We start from the raw sequence: 22,878 nt of genomic DNA, 5'->3' as shown, positions 1-22,878 counted from the left end.
TATTACCACAACTTTTTCCTCATACCAAACAGAAACTCTATACCCATTAGCTTAGGATCTTTGATGTCAGTTACCCGTTACTACCCCTCCAACCTTTCCCTTCTCCATTCCCACTCCCCACATAACTAAAAGTATAAAATATATTAAGCAAATTTCTGCTTAGTGTCTTTCCCCCTTTTTTTTTTTTAAAATAAACTTTTCCTTTCTCCCTAGAACTAAATCTTTATTCTGAATTTGTGGCTTATCATGTCCTTTTATCTTTTAACATTTTACTAATACCAAATGAACATAAAAACAATATTTGTACCTTTGTGTTTTAAAACTATAGTGTATTGTGGGTATCATTCAGCGGGCTTTTTTTTTTTTTTTTTTTTTCTGGAGACGGAGTCTCGCTCTGTCACCCAGGCTGGAGTGCAGTGGCCGGATCTCGGCTCACTGCAAGCTCCGTCTCCCGGGTTCACGCCATTCTCCTGCCTCAGCCTCCCGAGTAGCTGGGACTACAGGCGCCCGCCACCTCGCCCGGCTAGTTTTTTTTTTTGTATTTTTTAGTAGAGACGGGGTTTCACTGTGTTAGCCAGGATGGTCTCGATCTCCTGACCTCGTGATCCGCCCGTCTCGGCCTCCCAAAGTGCTGGGATTACAGGCTTGAGCCACCGCGCCCGGCCTAAGCGGGCTATTTTTGTTCAACATTGTTTTTGAAGATTATTATACACGTAACTCTACATTAATTTTAACCATTATATTTAGTATTTCGTTGGGCGACTGTATCACCGTTTTTGAACACCTTACTTTTCCTCTGCTGTCAAACAACAACTATCAACACAGAAGACTTCTTTGTCCAAATGTGGGAGATTTCTCCCCCACAACAAGCAAGCAATCAATTCTGCAGCAGACACCAGCTGGATGTCATCCAATTCAATTCCGACACTACCCAGAGTCAGTTTTGGATCCCAAATAGAGGGCTCAGTCCCCAGAATTGACCCCTCCTTCCCACCAGTCACAAGTCCAGGCCTCTGGAACTTCTGACCAACTGGCTTCAAGTTGGGGGTTCCCATGATCCCCCCTTTGAGTTCAGTGGATTTGCTAGAGTAGCTCAGAGAACTCAGGGAAATACTTATGTTTATCGGTTTAGTATGATGGATATGTTAAAGGGTGCAAATAAACAGCCATATGAAGAGATACACAGGGCGTGGTCTGGAAGGGTCCCAAGCACAGGAGCTTCTTTCCCCGTAGAGTTGGGGTGTGCCACCCTCCCTGCAAGTGTATGAATTCCTGTTCATCTTCCTGTCTGCTTCCACATGTTCAACTATCCAGATGCTCTCTGAACCTCTTGGGTTTTTATGAAGCCTTCAGTACGTAGGCTTGATTGATTAAGCCAGTGGCCATTGGTGGTCAGCTTGACCTTTAGCACCCCTCCCTGGAGGTTGGGGGTAGGACTGAACGTCCCAACCCTCAATTTTCTTATCTTTCCTATTATATTTTTCATTGTCTTTTTTCTTGCTTTCTAGGGGTAGATTTAACTAGCTTCTTAATGTTGATTAATGTCAGCTGTAATTTGAGAGGTTGTTCTTGTTCTCTGTTCCTTTTTTAATAACTTCCTATTGTTTTATGGATACAATACCCTTTTTCATCTCTCTGATACTAATTATACTTGTTTTTAAATTCTCATTTATGTTGTAAGTTGTTCAAGTTCTTTTTTGTTTTTGTTCTAGTCTTCTATTTATGTCATATGTTTTCATCAAACATGGTGATCTGTTCATATTGAAACATGAGTCGTCGTAAAACTGGTTAGAAACTCTGTGAACACATGGGTAGGATTTATCAATTGAAGACTGGATAGGCAATGTGGTCATATTGTGAGAAAAGCTCTAAATATTAGTGTTTAAAGATATTGTTTCTTGGGCTTTTAGTTTCTACAGCTAAAAATCTACCACATTTTTGTCAGAGGATAGAGTAGTTTATACACCCGTCTGCTAGAATTCTTGGAAGGAGGTAGGTGATTGCATTGTTAAATAACTGGGATTTTACTTAATTCCTTGCTTTCAGTGTAATGGTTCTCTCCCATGGACTTGTGCCTTGTATCCTTGTGTCTGTAGTCATTTGGTTCACTTTCACCACAAATAAGGTGAGGAAAAAGGAGTATGGGATAGGGAGGTAGAATGTAAGTGGAAGGGTCTCACTGACTCAAGCAGATTTTAAACCCAACTTTTTTGTTTTTAATTGCATGCTTTGTTCCTTGCTTTCTATAAAACTTAGCCAGAGTTCTCATTTTGCAAATTCCCCTGTACATTTTTCACCTTCCCAAAACATTTTGATAGCTTGTACCTATAGTTTTTACTTCTGTTCTTTTTGAATATTTGGGTTTTATAGCCTTGCTATTTTATTCTCACTTGAGTGGGATTTTGATAAGGAATAGAAAAAAATCGTACATTCAGTCTACCATGTTTAAACAGCAGTCCTCTTCACCTTTTCATCTTTATCAGATTCTTTCTATTAGTGTTGAAACATGATCACACAAAAGAGGACTTAAATGGAAAGATATATTACTATGTTCCTGGGGAAGAAGAATCAATATCAGAATGACAGTTTCTCCTAAATTATAAATTGAACACAATCCTAATAAAATAGAAATAGTTGTTTTTTGAGACAAGCAAGCAGATACTGAAGTTTATATGCAAAAATAAGTAGGCAAGAACAGCCAGAAAAGAAAAGAAAAAGTGGAGGAGTGCCCTACCTGGTACCAATATATTCTAAAGATTTAATTATTAAATCAGTATAATTGGTTTATGAGCTCTGTTCAGCAAGACAGAAAATTTGGAAATAGACTACAGACACTCACCACCATGCCCAGCTAATTTTTTGTATTTTTTTTTAGTAGAGATAGGGTTTCATCATGTTGCCCAGGCTGGTCTTGAACTCCTGGGCTCAAGTGATCTGCCTGCTTTGGCCTCCCAAAGTGCTGGGATTACAGGTGTGTGCCATCCAGCCCCCAAACAATGGCTTGAAACAACACAAATTAGTTTCTTACAGTTCTGAAGGCTCTGAGGGAAAAAAATCAAGTTTTTGCCTTTTTTAGCTTCTTGTGTCTTGTATTTCCTAGCTTGTGACCCCTTCCTCCATCTTCAAAGTATAATACCCCAGGCTATACTTCTGTCATCACATTGCCTTCTGAAGTATCTGTCCGCCTCAGTCTTACAAAGACACGTGTTATTACATTTAAGCCCATCTGGATAATCCAGGATACTCTCCTCATCTCAAGATCCTTAATTTATTCACATCTGCAGAGTCCCTTTTGCCGTAAGGTAACATTCACAGGTTCTAGGGATTAGGTTCTCGGGGTTAGGCTTTTTGGAAGCCATTTTTCAACCTATCACATACTTCCAGCTCATCATGTCCACAACAATGAAACCTGGTCCTCCTTCGGAAGACAGAGTAGTTTCTCTGTCAGGTTCCAAAGTACAGAAGCTAGCAGTCATCTTTGATACTTCTTTCTGTTATCTATCATATCCAATCTTTGTCCACATCTTGACAATTTTATCTCCTGTATAATTTTCAGATCTCTTTTTTTTCTTTTAAAAATAAGTCCCTGTTTAAAATCAAGCTATTAGCTTAGCCTAACATTTCTTATTTGGCATATTATAGAATACTCCCAGCTGATCTCTTTACTTTTTGTGCCTCTCTGAGAAAACTAAACAAACAAAAAGCCAAAGGCAAATTGGGTAACTTTCCTTCTCTTCAGATCCTTTAGTGGCTTTCCAAAATCCTTAATGTGATCTTCCAGGCTTTCCATAATCCAGCCACAAGTGTTTTTTTCAGTCTCATCTTTATTTTTCTCTTGCTTTCTGTGTTTATTACCATTAGCTTTCTTTTAGATCTTGGAAAGGGCAATGCTTAAGAGATTTTGTTTCCCTCTGAACTTGTTCTTTAGATCTGAGCTCAGTGTTACTTCAAGGAACACTTTATTCCCCGGATCAGGATCCCATGTTCTTTTTCATAGTGTCATACACCTTACATTCTGAAGATCATAGTTTATAATTAAATGTCTGTTTAGATTAGTGTCTGCCTCTCCCTACTAGACTGTAAGCTTCAAGTGGCTAGGAGTAGGTCTGGTTTGCTATACCTGTGTTGAGGACAGTGGCATAAAATATATGTTTATGTGCTATGTAATGACGTTTCAGTCAATGACAGACCACATATGTAAACTGATTCCGTAAGATTATAATGGAGCTGAAAAATTCCTATCGCTTACTATATTTGCTATACCTTTTATCATTATTTTAGAGCATACTTCTACTTATTAAAAAAAAAGTTAACTGTAAAACAGCCTCAGACAGGTCTTTCAGGAGATATTACAGAAGGCTTTGTTATCATAGCAGATGATCGCTCCATGAGTGTTACTGCCCCTGAAGACTTTTCAGCAGGACAAGATGTGGAGATGAAAGACAGTGATATTGATCATTCAGACCCTGTTGTAGGCGTAGGCCAATGTGTGCATTTGTATCTTTGTTTCTAACAAAAAAGGTTTAAAAAAGTTAAAAAAAAAGTTTTTAAGTAGAAAATACAGAATAAGGATATAAAGAAAATATTTTTGTATAGCTGTACAATGTGTTTTAAACTATGTGTTATTACAAGAGTCAAAGAATTTAAAAACTCATAAAGTTTATAAAAATTACAGTAAGCTAAAGTTAATTTATTATTGAAGAAAGAAAATTTTAAAAAATTAGTTTAGCCTAAGTGTACACTGTTTATAAAGTCTACAGTAGTGTACAGCAATGTTCTAGGCCTTCACATTCACTCACCACTCACTCGCTGACCCAGAACAACTTCCCATTCTGCAAGCATGGGAAGTTAAATGTGTTTAGATACATAAAAACTTACCATTGTGTTTTAGTTGTCTACAGCGGGGGTCCTCAACTATACTGGTCCCCCAGTACTGGTCTGTGGCCTGTTAAAAACCAGGCTGCAGCAAGCTATAATAGCATTGCTGCTTGAGCCCCACCTCCTGTCAGATAAGCTGCAGCATTCGATTCTCATAGGAGTGTGAACTCTTGTGAATTATGCATGTGAGGGGTCTAGTTTGCACACTTCTTATGAGAATCTGACTAATGCCTGATGATCTGAGGTGGGTCAGTTTCAGCCAAAACCATGCCTGCCAACCCCCAACCCTGTTCCGTGGAAAAATTATCTTCCATGACACCGGTCCCTCATGCCAAAAAGGTTGGGGACCACTGGCCTACGGTATTCAGTACAATAACGTGCTGTAAGTTTTGTAGCCTAGGAGCAATAGGCTATGTCATATAGCCTAGGTGTGTAGCAGGCTATACCACTTAGATTTGTGTAAGTACAATCTGTGATGTTCTCAAGCACAAATTGCCTAATGATATTTCTCAGAATGTATTTCTGTCATTAGGTGACACATGACTGTACAATAAACTTGTGGTAAATGAATGACACTTGCTTTCCTGTAACTCATGTTACCGGCCTCCAAGTATTTGAAGATTGTTGTGTCCCTCCTTTAATCTTTTCAAGTTAAATACTTTTGAAATACTTTTGATTTCTTGAATTCTTCCTCCATTTTGTATGGTTTGCAAGTCCCTAATCACTTTAAATGTTATTTTTTGGGTGTGCCCTAGTTATAGATTTTTTTAGCCCAGATCAGGAGATCACACCCCAGATGATATCTCTGTGCAATGCAGAATATTGCCTCCCTCATTACAAAGTATACAAGATACAGGCTAAACAACCATAACAATGAGGACCAATGTGCAGTGGCTAGAACAAAAGTTTCTCTCTTGTTTAGCAGTCCAGAGGTAAGCAACTCTGTTCCTTGTTGTCATCCAGGATCCTAGTTTCCTTCTGTCTTTAATTTTTGTCATTCCTACTGGTGTTGTCATGTGCATGGTTGAGACTAGCTCTTTACCACTCTGTGTTTCAGCCCTCAAAAGAGAAAAAGGAAGTGGAGGGCAAGCCAGTTCCTTATAAAGGTATGCCCTGAAGATTGCATATGTAACTTATGTGACTGTCTTATTGGCCCAAACTTAGGCACAGGCCACAGCTAGCTGTCAGGGAGCCTAGCTCATTGGCCATATGCCCAGAAAGTTTTCTTACTAAAAGGAGGGAATACTTTGCTTGTTTGGCATTAGTTTCCTACAGTTGGTGAATGTTTTTTTGTTTTATTTATTTATTTTTCTCGCTCTCTCTTTTTTTTTTTCTTCTTGTCAGCCTTTTCAAAAGATTGAAAACTGGTGCATGTTGAATTTGTGGTCATAATTGCTGTTCATTGTTATGCTGTTTATTATTTAAATGTAACAAACATTTGCATTTATTAAATTTTTTAATGCAAGTGATAGACTGGCAATCAGCAGTTCTTCTCCGCCCCCCCCCCCCCGCTTTTTTCTTTTTGCCAGAGTTTGTGGTTGATTACTTCATTTCTAGCCCTAACATACAGAAATTCAACAAATATTTATTACTACATACCAGGCACTCTGTATTACAGATATATAATATTGAATGATACAGATTATTCTCTTTCACAAAGTTTGTATTCAAACATATTGCTTGATTTCTTTTGTGCGTGGTTTAAATTAGGGGTTGGCAAACTTTTTCTATTAAGGACCAGATAGTATTTTCTGCCCTGTGGCCTAAAATTTATGTAAAGAATTCAAACAACCCAATAACAACAACGAAATAATCTGATTTAAAAATGGGCAAAAGACCTAAATAGACATTCTGAAATTTGAAGACATACAACAGGTATATGAAAAAATGTTCAACATCATTCATCATCAGGGAAATGGAAGTCAGAACTACAATGAGATATCACCTCACCCCAGTTATGGCTGTTAACAAAAAGACAAAAAATAAATGCTGGTGAGGATATGAAAAAAGGAGAACTTTTATACAGTTAATGTCAATCTAAATTAGTACAGCCATTATGGTCAACAGTGTGGAGGTTCCTTAAAAAATTTAAAATAGAACGACCACATGACCAAGCAATTCCACTTCTTGGTATATGTCCAACTCAAGGAAATTTACTCAGTATGTTGAAGATCTGCATTTCCATGTTTATTGCAGCACTATTCATAACAGCCAGTTTGTTTTTCTTAAAAAATAGTTGTCCTTGACCATTTTTTGAAATGTTATTCTTACATCATTTTAATTGCATTACTTCTTACTTCATCCTTTCACAATTCCTTTAGCTAACTCTTCCTCCTGTCTAATACCTGTTTTAAGTGAAGTTCTTGGTTCTCTGTCTCTCTCTATTCTTTCTCTCAAGTCTTAGTCACTTAAAAAAGTACATGTTGTAGACAATTTGCAAATCTATGCATCTGTTCCTTACCTTTTTTGATCTAGTTATAACTCCAAATCTCACTTATCTAAAATCTGTAAATATTATGTACTTCAGTTCTTTGAGCTTGAAACCTTATTTTGAGTCATTTTATACCATCAAGGAAATAATAGGAGTTGTAGAGGTGGACAATAACATGTGAAAACTTGTAGAGGCAGCAGAAATTATTTAGAATTTGGGAAATGTATATTTAGAATGTGGCAAATGTGGAGAATGTGGCAAATGTTGGTCTGTTACTCCCTTGGACTAATAGATCAAGAGGGGCTTTGTCTTCCTTAAAAAGGATTTTCTAGTTTGATTCTATAGGTAGTATGGAGCTACTAAAGGATTTAAAATGGGAAGGTTTAATGATAAGATGTTTTTCCCTAGATTATTTGTAGCAGTATGTAGGATGGCTCTTGGGGATGGGAATCCTGAAGCAAGGATACTGGTTAAGAGGTTTTACGATTAGGTGAGAAATGATAATTTCCTGAATTAAGGCAGTGGTACTGCAGATTTAGTTAGAAGGATAGATTTTGATTTAAGTGGTGAGGAAGAGGGATTTATCAATTCCTGATTTAGGACCTGAGAAAATGAATATTATTAACTGGCGAAGTACATACAGAAGGAAAAAAAGAAGGGTTGGGAGGGGAAGGGAACCTTACAAAAAAACGAGCTCTGTTCTGTAGGTATTAAATTCAGGGGTGTCTGTGGGCTGCCCAGGAGGCATTTGTATGTAAAGATCTGAATCTGAGGCAAAGTTTTAAGTTAGAGATGTAGATATGGAATGTAGTAGGGTACAGGTGATAGTTAAATCTGTAGTATAATTGAAACCACCTGCAGATAATATGTTGAATGAAAACTGGGCCAACTCTGCAACAACCACGTTTTGGAGAGGAGGAAGCCTGGAAAGGGAAATCAAGAAAGCAGGTGATTGAAAAGCATTTCTTGAATTTGGCTGTGAAGAGGTCATCAGTGATTTGTTTCAGGGGAGTGGTGTGGGCAGAAGCCTGATTGCAATGATATGAGATGTGAATAAAAGGTGAGGTGAGGCAGTAGAGACAGGTAATACAGACTAATATTACAGAAGTAGGATTTTTATGTGAAAAAGGTATATCATGTTGCTTTTGATGGCAAGTTGCAGGATAGTCAATTTTAAAATGGGCTTAAATGATGAAAGAGATTTGTTGGCTTTTGGAATGGAAAAGTCCAGAGGTGGGATTGACAGTTTGAATGTTTCACGCTTGGGGTTTGCAGGCAGGACTGGTGGAAGGACTGGGATAGAGGATGAGAGTGTGTTTATGAGAGAGGGATAAACCTTGGGGTTTAGCCTAGATATGGAAGCAGCTGGAAGAAGGAGGGGACTGATACTGAGAAAAAAACGTAGGTCACAGAAAGCCAGAAGTCTAAGTAAAGGAATGAAAACAGGAAGGTTGTGGTTTACTAATAAGGGCTTTCTCTAGCTAGGCTAACTTAGCTACAGTTATCCAAATAGGCTTTATACATTGCAGCTTTCAAAATCCAGTCCTAGTATTTTGTAGCGTAGTTGTTTACTTGATGGCTCTTCTGCCAGGAAATAAAAATTGAACATTGTTAATTCTTTGTCATTCGTGGATACAACATTGGTACTCACACAAAGGTGTGAACCTGAAGATCCTCATAAGATGAGAAGCTTTTCTTTGTGTATATATGAAAATAAACAAGTTGGTCTTGGCAAAATTATGAGGTTGCTATATTTTGTGGTCATACCCTGTCTTTGTCTTCTGTTGTTCCCGCCCTCCTCCTTTTTAAGTTTACTTTTTTTCTCTTTACAAATAAGAAAAGATGCTTCATATTTATTCATGTCACATGTTAATTATTCTAGGTGTTTACCTTTCTAAGGTGTCTTCAAGTTCAGTGCTGTTGAGTTTAGTGGTATTTGAATTAGGTAAACTTGGAGTGGTGTGATATAAGAATATTAATTCTGTCTCACTTTATGTGTAAAATTTAAAGTAATATGAATTCCTTCAAATTAGTAATGCATTGAGTTGCATAACCTCAAAGCCAGCAGGCCAAGTGAATTGAAAACTGCCACTTGGCAGTGTATTTCTTTAGGATTGGTCTTGAGTTTTGGCAGCTTTAAATTATGATAGGTCTTAAGAGTCACTTCTGGCTGGGAAAAAGATTTTAAAAAAGATTATGATAGGTCTTTAGGACATTTGTCCCATAAAATGCCTGTATAGAGTGAAAGCCTTTCTTAGGAAAGGAATTTCTGAGACTGGGAATAGTTGGGAGAGGTGTTTGGGGGAGACTGATACTTCTTTCATTTTTTTTGAGATGGAGTCTTGCTCTGTTGCCCAGGCTAGAGTGCAGTGGCACGATCTTGGCTCGCTGCAACCTCCACCTCCCGTGTTTAAGTAGTTCTCTGCCTCAGCCTCCCAAGTAACTGGGACTACAGGCATGTACCACCACACCCAGCTAATTTTTGCATTGTTAGTAGAAATGGGGTTTCACCATCTTGGCCAGGCTGGTCTTGAACTCCTGACCTCGTGATTCATCCTCTTCAGCCTCCCAAAGTGCTGGAATTATAGGCATGAGCCACCGTGCCTGGCCGAGACTGATATTTCTTATTATCCCTAAAAGCATATGATTCCTAGAAATGATGCTGAAGGTTAAATCTACTTTAGTTGTTTTAGAGTGCTTAGAAAGGTTAGAAAAATGATTTAAAAAGACTTCCCTTTCTTCCCCTTCCTTATCTCTATATCCCATGGTGAGCCTTTGTTCCATGCTGCCACCCCTGGCGTTTTATGGCATGATGATCATATAAAACTTACGGAAAGTAATTCATATGAATATATATATAAAGTAATTCTGGCCTGGGTGGCTGCTGCTTAAGAATATCTGAAGTGATCTTGGGGGGAGGATTTGTAAGGAATTAAGAAATCCTCACCCCTGCTATTTGAGAACAAGATCTACGGCCTTTTTTTCTGTGTATATGTGTGTGGGTGATGTTAAATTGTCTATGGAAAAAAAATTGATTCTAAAAATGCTGCTGAAGAACAAATGGTGAAGAATTGTGGTAAGATATCCTAGATGGTCGTTTATGTAGACTGTTTCCTATTAAGGCAAAATAGGTGGTATTTAAAACATGACGGTAGATTCTTTAAAATTTTTTTAATGTTCAATAAAGAGCCATTTTATATAAAGGCACAGCTATATGTTAGGCTTTTAAATTTAATCTGCATTTTAACAGAGGTAGAAAATGCTAGGTAACTGATCTGAAGTGGAAATTCTGGTTAAATGCAGCATTTCTAGTCTAGTCCATTGCTATGTACAGGATCCATCTCTCTGTCCTTGAGAAACTCTAAATTGGAGATTATATAAGATAAGAACATACATGAAATGACTAGAGGAATAGTATCAGATTGTATGGAATTAATTGATAGATTACATTCAAATGCTAGATAGGATGCTCTGGGCTACATATTTGTATAGGATATGCCCTCAATTCACTAGAGAGTTGATACAGTGAAAATGTATGTTGCTCATAGGTAACATTAGACTTCAGAGAAGGGAGAGATCATGGAGTATGACCAGAAAGATTTCTGGAAAAAAAAAAAAGCTTTTGAACTGCTCTTTGAAGTATGGATACGATTTGGGTTGACAGAAAAGAGGACATTCCAGATGGGCCAAATTCAAGAGAAAAATCACTGGAGGTAGAAATAAGTTTGTTGTAAGTTGAGTAGAGAAAAAAGATTGGGGCCAGGTGTGGTGGCTCACACCTGTACTCTTAAAACTTTGGGAGGCCAAGGCAGGTGGATCAGTTGAAGTTAGGAGTTCAAGACCAGCCTGGCCAACGTGGTGAAAGCCTATCTCTACTAAAAAAATACAAAAATTAGCCAGGCGTGGCAGCGCACACCTGTAATTCCAGCTACTTGGGAGGCTGAGGGAGGAGAATCGCTTGAACCCAGGAGGTGGAGGTTGCAGTGAGCCAAGATCACGCCATCGCACTCCAGCCTGTGGGACAAAGAGTGAAACTCCGTCTCAAAAAAAAAAGATTGGTCTGTCTTGGTAACAGTGAGCCTGGTATCCTGGTATCTGGGCTAAAGTGAAGACTTTGAAGCTAGGGAGTACAAAATGAACATGGAAGATTAATCTGACCATGGTCTTTTTTTCTCCCTGCCCTGATGATTTTACTTTTATATGTTTTTTTCCTTAAATAAAAATCACACTCTAAAATATTTAAAATATTACAAAGTTAAAAAAAATCATTTTTAGAGAAGTTTAAGTATTAAATAGATCTTAATGTCTTCAATATTTCTTTGAGATGTTCAGGCTCACTCACACATTGAAATTTGCTTGTGGCAAATGTATTAGTGTATTTGTCAGTGTGCTTGGGTGCCTCTCTGACTTTATTCAAGGTATTGACCATTCAGTTCTTAGTTTGTAGAAGAAATGGCAACATTGGAAACAATAACCTATTTTAATTCTTTAATTATATTATAGTTGTGCCTCAGTCCATTTTTCCCCCTTTCATTTTATCTTAGGTCAACAGGACATACTGCTGTGGCACCTACCGAGCAGGTCCTATGCGGCAGATAAGTCTTGTTGGAGCAGTAGATGAAGAAGTTGGTGATTATTTCCCAGAGTTCCTTGATATGTTAGAAGAATCACCATTTCTGAAAGTGAGTATTAATTAAGATTATTAAAGTTTTGATCTTTACTTAAGTGGGCCCTTTATATGTTGAAGAGTATTAAACTAATATTGCCTATTGAAATTAAATTTATCCAGTGTTTTGCATAGAAATGTTTAGATATAATAATATTGGTACAAAGTACTTAAAATCAATTATTCTTTTTAATATAAATTACTATGTAGCATTTGTTTCTTTATATACAGTTGTAAAAAAGTCTTCTTAGAACTTTTATTTGGGTGGAGGGATTAACTTATAAATCACTGAAATGATTTTTTAATGTGACTAATCCTTCTGATTTCTAGATGACTTTGCCCTGGGGTACACTTTCCAGCCTCCGACTCCAGTGTAGGTCCCAGAGTGATGATGGGCCTATAATGTGGGTAAGGCCAGGAGAACAGATGATCCCAACAGCAGATATGCCAAAGTCACCCTTCAAAAGACGACGGTAAATATTTCTTTTTCTCAAATAAACAAAACTACTTTTTTTTAATTGGTTGCTTATAAAAATGAGCACAGTTTGAAAACCATTTGTCTTGGGCTCCCTTAAGTAAATATTTTAGTTGTCAGTTCCTCGTTTCAGTTCAATCATCACACAGTTATCACAGTGAGGCATTTTTCTAAAACACAAATTTAATTTTTACTTATTTTTTAAAAACCTGTGCCCTAACTGCCTGCAGGATAAAAGATCAAATCCCTTAGTGTGGTTTACAAGGATCTTTCATAATCTGGTCAGCTGTACCTCTTCTAGACGTATCTGGTTTTAGTCTTCTCCGGCCATACTGAATTCACTTTCCAAACCATAGTCTATCATAACGCTTTGCTTTTGCACTATTTTTTTTTTTTTTTTTTTTGAGATAGGGTCTTACTCTGTTGCCCAGAGCTAGAGTGCAGTGATACAATCATAGCTCACTGTATTCTTGAACTTTTGGGCTCAGGAGAGCCTCCCAAATAGCTGTGGCTATAGGTGTGCACTACCATGCCCATCTGATTCAAAAAATTGTTTTGTGTATTTTATTTTTGTAGAGATGGGGGTCTCATCATATTGCCCAGGGTGGCTTTGAACTCCTGGCCTCAGATGATCCTCCTGCCTCAGCCTCCCAAAGTGTTGGGGTTACCATCCCACAGCAAACTTAATACATTTTCAAAACTTAGCTTGAGCTCAGCACAGTGTCATATGCCTTTAGTCCTAGCTACCTGGTAGGCTGAAGTAGGAGGATCACTTGAGCCCAGGACTCCACAACAAGATCCTATCTCAAACCAAAACCAAAACCAAACAAAACTTAATTTGGACGTCACCTCCTTTGTGAAGTTTTTCTTTCCTCCCTTAGGTAACTTTGCTACAGTGTTCTATTCATTAAAGTTCTGTTTACATGTTTTTATTTTTTACTAATATTTGAGGTGTTCTTTGGGAAGACAGGGACTCTTTTATTCATCTTTGTCCTCATGACATATACTATAGGTAACCAGTATTTGCTACATGAAACCAGTAATGTACCGTAGTACCGAGCCTCAGTAATTCATATTGTGGTAACATGTTTTGTGTTTCAGACTCTTAAGACAAATGTAGATTAACTCACTCTCTAGTATTTTGAAAAATCTAATTTAATGAGACCGAAAATGATTTATACCTGCTTAGACTATGAAAATAGCAATTCAAAATAAGTGCCCAGAAGTGAGTTTTAATGGACTAATCTAAACCTTAACTTAAGACTCATAGGAGAATGATACTTGAGCTAAGTATGGAATAATCTTAGGTACTTGAAATGCATGAAAATATTTTGAGAAAATTATGTACGAATGCAGGGTGGTGGGATGGTAAAAACCCAGGAGTTATTTGAAAGTTCTGCGCATTGTTAGATTATAGCAGTTTTTGTTGCAGGATGACGACGAATCTTAAAATCTTATTAAATTGTTAAATACTATATACATTTTTTTGTTCTGTAGTCTTTCCCCCAAAAATCACCATCATTTGTTTCCTGAAAAAAGTAATAGGAAAGAGTAAAAAGAGGGCAGGCGCAGTGGCTCACACCTGTAATCCCAGCACTTTGGGATGCTGAGGCAGGCAGATTGCTTGAGTCCAGGAGTTCAAGACCAGCCTGGACAACATGACAAAACCCTGTCTCTAGTAAAAATACAAAAATTAGCATGGTGGCACGCTCCTGTAATCCTAGTTATTGAGGTGGTTGAAGCATGAGAATCGCTTGAACTCGGGAGGCCAAGGTTGCAGTGAGGTTGCAGTGAGCTGAGATGGCGCCTCTGCACTCCAGCCTGGGTGACAGAGCAAGACTCCATTTCAAAAAGGAAAAAAAAAAAAAAACAAGAGTAGAAAGAAGGCAGACCGGGCGTGGTGGCTCACACCTGTAATCCCAGCACTTTGGGAGGCCAAGGCAGGCATATCACCTGAGGTTAGGAGTTCAAGACCAGCCTGACCAACATGGTGAAACCCCATCTCTACTAAAAATACAAAAATTAGTTGGGCATGGTGGCAGCCGCCTTTAATCCCAGCTACTCGGGAGGCTGAGGCAGGAGAATTGCTTGAACCCGGGAGGTGGAGGTTGCAGTGAGCCGAGATTGTGCCATTGCACTCCAGCCTGGGGGACAGGAGCTTCTTCGCCTCCAAAAAAAAAAAAGAAGGCAGAAAGCCACCATTTAGGCATATTAACCTTTCAAATTATATATAGTCATAAATAATCTTTTTACAAAAATCCATTGTTTGTGTGATGTTTACTTTAAAACTTGGGAATTTTTTTCCCCCTAGGCTTATGCGTTATATCAAGATGCAGCTGTATCATTTCTAAACAACTGTGTAGTTTACTGTATGGTTGTATCAAGATTTATTTAACCAATTCTTGGTTGTGTTTTTGTTTTTTTCTTTGAGACAGGGTCTTACTCTGTCACCCAGGCTGGAGTGCAGTGACTCAATGAGGGCTCACTGTAGCCTACCTCCCAGGCTCAGGTGATCCTCCCACTTCAGCCCCCCAAGTATCTGGGACTACAGGTGCCTGCCACCATGCCTGGCTAGTTGTTTTTTTTGTTGTTATTGTTTTAAATTTTAATTGTAGGCCTCACTGTGTTGCCTGGGCTGGTCTTGAACTCCTGAGCTCACACAATCCTACTGCCTTGACCGTTACCAACTCTTTATTAGTGTAATATTTTCCCAGGTTTTCAATGTAAACAGTATTTTCAAAACATGATACTGGTGTGCTGGAGCCAGTTTGTACCTGTTCACAAAGGCCATCATTAGCATCACTTTCCAATTCCACATCGTGTGATGTCATGTTAGTAACTGGAAATTGTTTGTGTTAGGTGTATTTATACCATAAAAATCAGCTAAAATCAGCCACCTCCCCGACCCTCAAGCCAGAGGTAAAATATATAGAGCGTACCACTGATTGTATGTGGATGGATCATATAAACAAAAACTTCTGTGAGTAAAGAAAAAAAACACTGAAGCCGAAAGGCAAAGAGAAAAACTTGGAACAGAAGGGAAAAAAAGCTTAATAGTCATAATATATATGGGATTTTTACAAAAGAAAAACACCAAAATAGAAATATATATAAAGGAAATCACCAAAGACAAAATAAGAAACCCCTCAAAAAATAGCAAATTAAAATGAGACATTTTGGGGTTGGTATGTTTGTGCATATGTGTGTTTCTTTTCTTTTTTTTTTTTTTAATATTTTTTGAGACAGTCTCACTCTGTTGCCAGGCTGGAGTGCAGTGGCGCCATCTCGGCTCACTGCAACCTTCGCCTCCCGGGTTCAAGTGATTCTCCTGCCTCAGCCTCCCAAGTAGCTGGGACTACAGGCATGCACCACCATGCCCAGCTACTTTTTGTATTTTTAGTAGAGACGGGGTTTCACCATGTTGGCCACGATGGTCTTAATCTCTTGACCTTGTGATCCTTCCACCTTAGCCTCCCCAAGTGTTGGGATTACAGGCGTGAGCCACTGCATCCGGCCATGTGTGTTTATATTCTTAGTAAAAATTCCTAAAGGCTCAAAGTATACACATTTCTAATGGACTTCCAGAAATATACCAATTTATACACCCACTCATACAGTTCCCCTTTTTCTTATACTCTCCACTAACATTTTTAACTATATTGATCTGATTGGATAAAAATGTCTCATTTTATTTTATTTAAAAAAATTTTATTAGACAGAGTCTTGCTCTGTCACCCAGGCTGGAGTGCAGTGGTGCGATCTTGGCTCACTACAACCTCTGCCTCCCAGGTTCAAGTGATTCTCATGCCTCAGCCTCCCAAGTAGCTGGGATTACTGGCGTGCGCCACCACGATTGGCTAATTTTTGTATGTTTAGTAAAGAAGAGTTTTGCCATATTGGCCAGGCTGGTCCCAAACACCTGGCCTCGAGGGATCTGGCCAGTTTGGCCTGCCAAAGTGCTGGAATTTCAGGCGTGAGCCACCGCGCCCAACCCCAAAATGTCTCATTTTAGTTTGCTATTTTTTGAGGGGTTTCTTATTTTGTCTTTGGTGATTTCCTTTATATATATTTCTATTTTGGTGTTTTTCTTTTGTAAAAATCCCATATATATTATGACTATTAAGCTTTTTTTCCCTTCTGCTCCAAGTTTTTCTCTTTGCCTTTCGGCTTCAGTGTTTTTTTTCTTTACTCACAGAAGTTTTTGTTTATATGATCTATCTTTCCTTTTGAGGTTTCTCCTTTAGCAGTAGGCTTAGAAGAGCCTTCTCTTATTCAGTGTTATAAAATACTCACCTACATTTTCTCTTAGTACTTCTGTGATTTCAGTATTTACATATTTAATCTACCTGGAATTGGCTTCAGTATAGAGGAAGAGATTTACATTTTTTCCAAGTAGTTAGGCAGCTATACCAACATCATTTATTTAATAATTCATCTGAGGTGCCATCAAATTTTGTTTCTATTGGGATTAAATATTCTTAAGTGAGGCATTCAAAAGCATTTTGAATTAGAATTGAATGAATCAAAATGTAAATGCTAATGTCCATCTTTTTGTGTTAGTGAAAACTTCTTGTTGCAGAAAATGGTGGAATCAATGTGAGAAGCTGTTCAGTTACCAAGGGCACTGCTACTGAAGCTTATCTTTGGATTTATGAACTCTGAAGTTAAAGAAATATGTGTACAGAGTTTTTTAAATATCAGATAATACAGCAGGACTTAATAATGGAAAATCCTGCCCACTTTTCCTTCCCAGAGGCAAATATATTTTTACGAGAGTCAAAACCCATTTGTTTATAATACTTTTTAAAAAAGGCTTTGGCAGGGTTTTTTTTAAATTAAACATTTTTTTAATCTTGTGTATATAATAGTTGTATATATGTATGATGCACATGTCATGTTTTCATACAGGTTTTGATTTTTTGGTATGATAGCAGGTATTCCTTCCTCTTACCTGTTCTCTGAATAGTTAAATGACCCCTACTTTATCCTCTTCCTCATTTCTTCTTTCAGTCAGCTGTCCCTACACATTGCTGGGGTTAATTCATATTCTGTTTTAAAATTATCGTTAGGTCTTACATGCCTTGTTAATAAGTGGATTCTAAAATTTTATGGCTAGCTGTGTTTACTGCAGACCCAGCTAGTAAGTTATTAATTCATATGCTAAGGTTTCGATGTTATGTCGTCACTCAAAGGAAGAATATGCAAAAGCCTCTTTCTTTTCTCTATTTCACCTACGTACTTAAAACCATGTCACATTTTTTGAAAGTTTTATATTTGGTATCATAACTTCTTTAAAAAAAAAAAAGTCTTCTGTTTTTCCTGCAGTTTCTGATTGCCCTGTTTTTTGAGGTAGGAACATAAAAAAGTGTTCTGTTTTTCCTGCAGTTTCTGATTACCCTCTTTTTCTTTTTTGGGAGGTAGGAACATAATAAACTTTTCTTGACCATCCTAAATATCTTCTGTTCTCTTTATTGCTTTACATCCTTTTATTTATTGCTTCCATTCTCCTTACTGCTTACAGGGTTAGTGTTAAGGTACATTACTTTCTTCCAGAACCACGCTGACTTTGTCATCTGTCTGACTATGGCTTTCTTTAATAACTTTTTTTTTTTTTTTGAAAGGGCATTGCTGTTGGTAGTTACCTAGCATTCTGTTCTTTTATCATATCCTCATGCCTTTCAGAATTTTTTTTCGTACTCTCTGCTGTAACATATCAGTTTTTTTTTTAATCTTTTGGAACTCTGTGTTCTGCCTATAGAAGGCTTATTTCAGTTATGCACCTAGGACTTCGTATTTAATGCTTTTCTGCATTAACCTATGGTGGTTGTTCTCCTAGATTTATTTCCTTCTCTTGCTTAACACATTCTCAGGGAATAGTCTAACAAAAAGGAGGTATTCTGAGTCATTGTATGTCTGAAAATTTATTTTTCTGTTAATAAACATGATTTATAGTTTAGCTGAAGTCCAGAAGTTGTGTTGTCTCTTAGTATTATTAGCAATGCTCTATTGTCTTCTGGCATCTAATATTATTTATGAGAAGTCCTAATGCTAGTGTAATTTTTATTCTTTTGTAGGTAGCCTATTTTTTTCTTGTCTGCAAGCTTATAGCATCATCTATCATCAGCAGTCTGAAATTTCACAGTGTTACATCTTGAGTCTTTCATTCTTATTTTTTAATTATACTTTTTGTTGTTTAGTAGTCACCTTAAATTAAAAGATTCATGTCTCCTTTCCTTTCTGATAATTTTTCTTACCTAATTGCTTTGGCAGTTTCTTCTTTATTTTTTCTTATTTCTTTCTGAAACTACTATTGGTTGAATAATAGATCTCCTGGTTTGATTGTCCTCATATTTCCTATTATCTTTTTGCTTTTGATTCTGAGACATTTACTGGACATTTGTCTTCTAACCTTTCTTTGGTGTTTAAAATTTTAGCATTGTTCATTTTGGTTTTTCTGTGTCAGGTTGCTGTCTTCAGATAGCTGGTGATTTTTGGTTGACCCATTCATATTTTAAAATAAAGCATTGGGTTCATTGCGAGTTATATTTATATTTTGGTGAGTCTTGTCAACAGGTAGACAATTGTCAGTTGTCAGCTTAGAGTGAACAGGCATAGAAATGGACACTAAATGATGTGCCCAAATATCAGAGGATTATGTTCTATTTTTGTGGCAATTTCCATGTGTTTAGAGAATGTGCAGTTTTTCTGGCTGAAAGTTTATCAGGATGTTTTTCGCTATAAGCAACAAAAATTTTGATTCAAACTTGCTTATAAAATAAAATGTCTGTCTTGTATATCGAGAAGTCCAGAGAGGTTGGTTCTAGACACCATATGGTCAGTGTGTCAGTGCTGTTATCAGGGGACCAGATTCTTTCCTTTTCTCTGTTCTGACATTCTATTGGCCTAGGCTTTGCACTTGCACTAGCTCCCTTTATAGTTGCTAGATGGCTGAGGCAGTTCTAGACATCACATCTGGATCTGGCTATATCTAATAGAAGAAGATAGTATCTTTTCTTGTACTTTCTTAGGAGCTAGGAAACTTCCCAGAAGTCTCTTCGGCATATTTCCTTTCATACTATTAGACAGAATCTGTTCATGTCTATTCCTAAATCAGTCACTGTCAGGGGAAATGAGCCTACCATAATTTACCAGGACTCATCAGAAATGAACTCTGGAGCTTGTGAATGAGGTCACATACAGGGCAGGATGAGATGCCTAATGAAAATCAGGGTTCTGTCAGGGAATTAAAGGGGAGGAATGGATGCTGGGTGGGTAGCCATAGTCTACTCCATGTGGGGCAAAATGCCTGTCTACATTTTTTCCTGCAGGGATGACTTGTTTATTTGCAGAATTTCACTTTAATTCCCCTTTTCTCAGCCTTACTTCATTTCTGTTCATCATTATTATGCCTGGCTTCTTTTTGGACTCAGGCTTTTCTAAAGTCTGTTGGGCAGGTCTGCTGCCTTTTGCCTGCTGATCTCTTTTTGTGTATTCTATGCCTGTGGCTTTCTCTGCTCAGTTTTATTAATCTCAGGTACTATGATCATTTTCCATCTTGTAAAAGTTTGCTGATATTGCTCATTCATTAATTCATTTCCTTCATCACTTATTCACTATCATCTTTAGATTATTATACTTATAAATTCTTGAGCACATAAAAAAGCAAAAAATAATATAATAAACTGCTGTGTGTTTAATATACAATCAACAGCTGTCAACTCATGGCTAATTCTGTTTCATCTGTACTCTAATCCATTCTCCCATCTAATCCCCACTTCCCCTATTATTAATTTGAAGACTTTTACTTTCGTTTTAATGTAGAAGGAGATAACATGGATGCCTAGTTTGCAGTCTTGAATCAGAACTCTAGTCTAACTATAATAGGTTCATTGCCTGATGCACATGGCAAGTCAGTACACCAAAACACCAGATTGCAACAGAGAAAGAAGTTTAATTGTAGGGCCACTAAAAGAGGAGATGGGAGGAAATCTGAAATCTGTCTCCCTGAGGAGTTTGGGGGTTAGGGTTTTTAGAGGTTTTGGAATGGGCTGATGTGTGGAGATGTTCATTGGTCTGAGAGTACAAAGTAAAGTTATGGACAAAGAGATGAATAAACTATTCTCATGCTGATTAGGTTTTTCTGTGGGGGTCTTTAAATTGGTTGGCCGCAGCTGTTTTGCCAGAATTCAGGATCTGCTTAAGCCATTCTTAACATGGGAGATTCTATCTTAAACAAAAGCCTTATGATGCTAATACTTGAATTCTTTTTTTAAAAAAAGTATATATATGTGTGTGTATATATGTGTGTGTTTATGTGTATATGTGTGTGTGTGTGTGTGTGTGTGTATATATATATATATATATTTTTTTTTTTACAAAAAGGTTTCCCACTTCAAGAAATTCTATCTGTAGGAACAATGGGGATGCAGATGGTCAGTATCTAGTGTTACCTGACTTGTAGTTATAAGAAAGTGGTCTAAGTGCAGCCTGATTAACACTTAATTATAGCTATATTTCCATCCAGAATTTTTGTTAACTGTATGAGGGCAGCCTCACTCGTAGCATATATTGAGAGTTGGAAATAAGATGATTAAAGGTAAAGAAACCTTAAACTTTGACTTTTATTTTCTGTTGCTAGACAGAAGCACTACATTTGAGCCTAATCTAAGATAATATTTTCAGTTTTATTATGGCACACAGGGAGAGGAAGGTAATTACATTAAGCATTATAATATAGTGTGTTAAATGCTAATGATCATAATCATTGAACCCTTCTCAGTCCTCATGTTATTTAAATCTGGTATTTTAGCAGACTTTTTTGTCTTACTGGTATTAATTAATTTTTTTCTTTTTTTGGTCTCTTTCTTCCTTGCTTACCCTTTGTTTACCAACCAAATCAACTCTAGATCAATGAATGAAATAAAAAATCTCCAGTACCTACCTCGGACCAGTGAACCCCGCGAAGTCCTCTTTGAAGATAGGACTAGAGCTCATGCTGATCATGTAGGTCAGGGGTTTGACTGGCAGAGTACGGCTGCTGTTGGAGTTTTGAAAGCTGTACAATTTGGTGAATGGTGAGTTAATTGAACTCAACTGCAAGGTTGGTTAATATTGTATAAGACAATGTGGACTCTATTTAAAAGGTTTAGGACTAGTTTTTAAATTGTGGTAAAATACACATACAGTTTGCCATCTTAACCATTTTTAAATGTACATGGTGGAGTTAAGCATAATTACATTGTTATGAAACAGAGCTTCAGAACCTTTTCATCTTGCAAGGCTGTAACTCTATACTCACTGAACAATTTCTCTTTTACTCTCACCCCCGGACTCTGGTAACTATCATTCTACTTTTTGTTTCTATGAATTTGACTACTTTACATACCTCATATAGATGGAATCATATAGTGTTTATCTTTTTGTGACTGGCTTGTTTCTCTTAGCATTGTCCTCAAGGTTCATCCCTGTTGTAGCAAGCGTCAGAATCTCCTTCCTTTTTTAGGCTGAATAATAATTCATCATATGTGTATACCACGTGTTGTTAATCAGTTTTTCCATCTGTGGGCGCTTGGGTTGCTTCCACCTTTTGGCTTTTGTGAATAATGCTGGTGTGAACATGGGTGTATACATATCTCTTCATGTCCGTGCATTCAGTTATTTTGGCTATACACCCAGGAGTGAAGTTGCTGGATTATATGGTAGTTCTATTTGTAATGTTTTGAGAAACTGCCAGACTGTTGTCCATAGTGGCTAAACCATTTTACATTCTGTTGGGGCCCATTTTTAACAAAGCTCAGGACATAGAAATACAAAGTGGTGAGAGGACCGCAAATGCAACTAGTTTAGAATACAACTATTCTTTTTAGCCATTTTTGTTTTAATTTTACAACAGCAAATCTGATTTTTATGGCTTTTTAAGTTTTAGGTTTTTCTCAAATTTAAAAAAAATTGTATACCTCGTCCTTAGAAACTATGCATCTATTTCTCTGCTAGTAGAAGCATTTCCAAGAACAAAAGAACTGAAATTTTTTCATTGTGAGATGTTTGGCTCTAAAACTTAATTTTGTTAGTTTGTCTCTAAAACTTAATTTAATCATTTTTCATTGTGAGATGTTTGTCTCTAAAACTTAATTTTGTTAATCTTAGGAGTGACCAACCTCGCATAACCAAAGATGTGATTTGTTTTCATGCTGAGGATTTTACTGATGTTGTACAGAGACTTCAGTTAGATCTTCATGAACCTCCAGTTTCCCAGGTAAAAAACTTATTTTTTATTACCATTTGAGATACTGGAAATAAATATCTATACCCATTTTATTTTGAATTTTATCTTTCAGTCTGATATGTGGGATAGTGAGTTTAATTTTATTACTATTAAAGACTGGGGTGGGGGTGGTGCTGAGAATCATTTAAACAGAGCTTCCCCAG

At 37.2% G+C, this 22,878-nt stretch overlaps 1 protein-coding gene across 1 annotated transcript in view; it reads left to right on the top strand.

Moving 5' to 3' along the window:
* Nucleotides 1-22,878, top strand: part of RSBN1 (round spermatid basic protein 1) — a 50,996-nt gene that overhangs the window by 23,010 nt on the left and 5,108 nt on the right. Inside the window, exons 3-6 of the mRNA XM_050747792.1 lie at nucleotides 11,854-11,991; nucleotides 12,306-12,448; nucleotides 21,357-21,524; nucleotides 22,597-22,705. Coding sequence (XP_050603749.1) covers nucleotides 11,854-11,991; nucleotides 12,306-12,448; nucleotides 21,357-21,524; nucleotides 22,597-22,705 — 558 coding nt within the window. The remainder of the gene's footprint in view (nucleotides 1-11,853; nucleotides 11,992-12,305; nucleotides 12,449-21,356; nucleotides 21,525-22,596; nucleotides 22,706-22,878) is intronic.

This window comes from Macaca thibetana, chromosome 1 (assembly GCF_024542745.1).
Source record: "Macaca thibetana thibetana isolate TM-01 chromosome 1, ASM2454274v1, whole genome shotgun sequence".
Lineage (NCBI taxonomy): Eukaryota > Metazoa > Chordata > Mammalia > Primates > Cercopithecidae > Macaca > Macaca thibetana.
The sequence above is the reverse complement of the archived record's forward strand: the minus strand, read 5'-3'. Positions and strand labels throughout refer to the sequence as shown.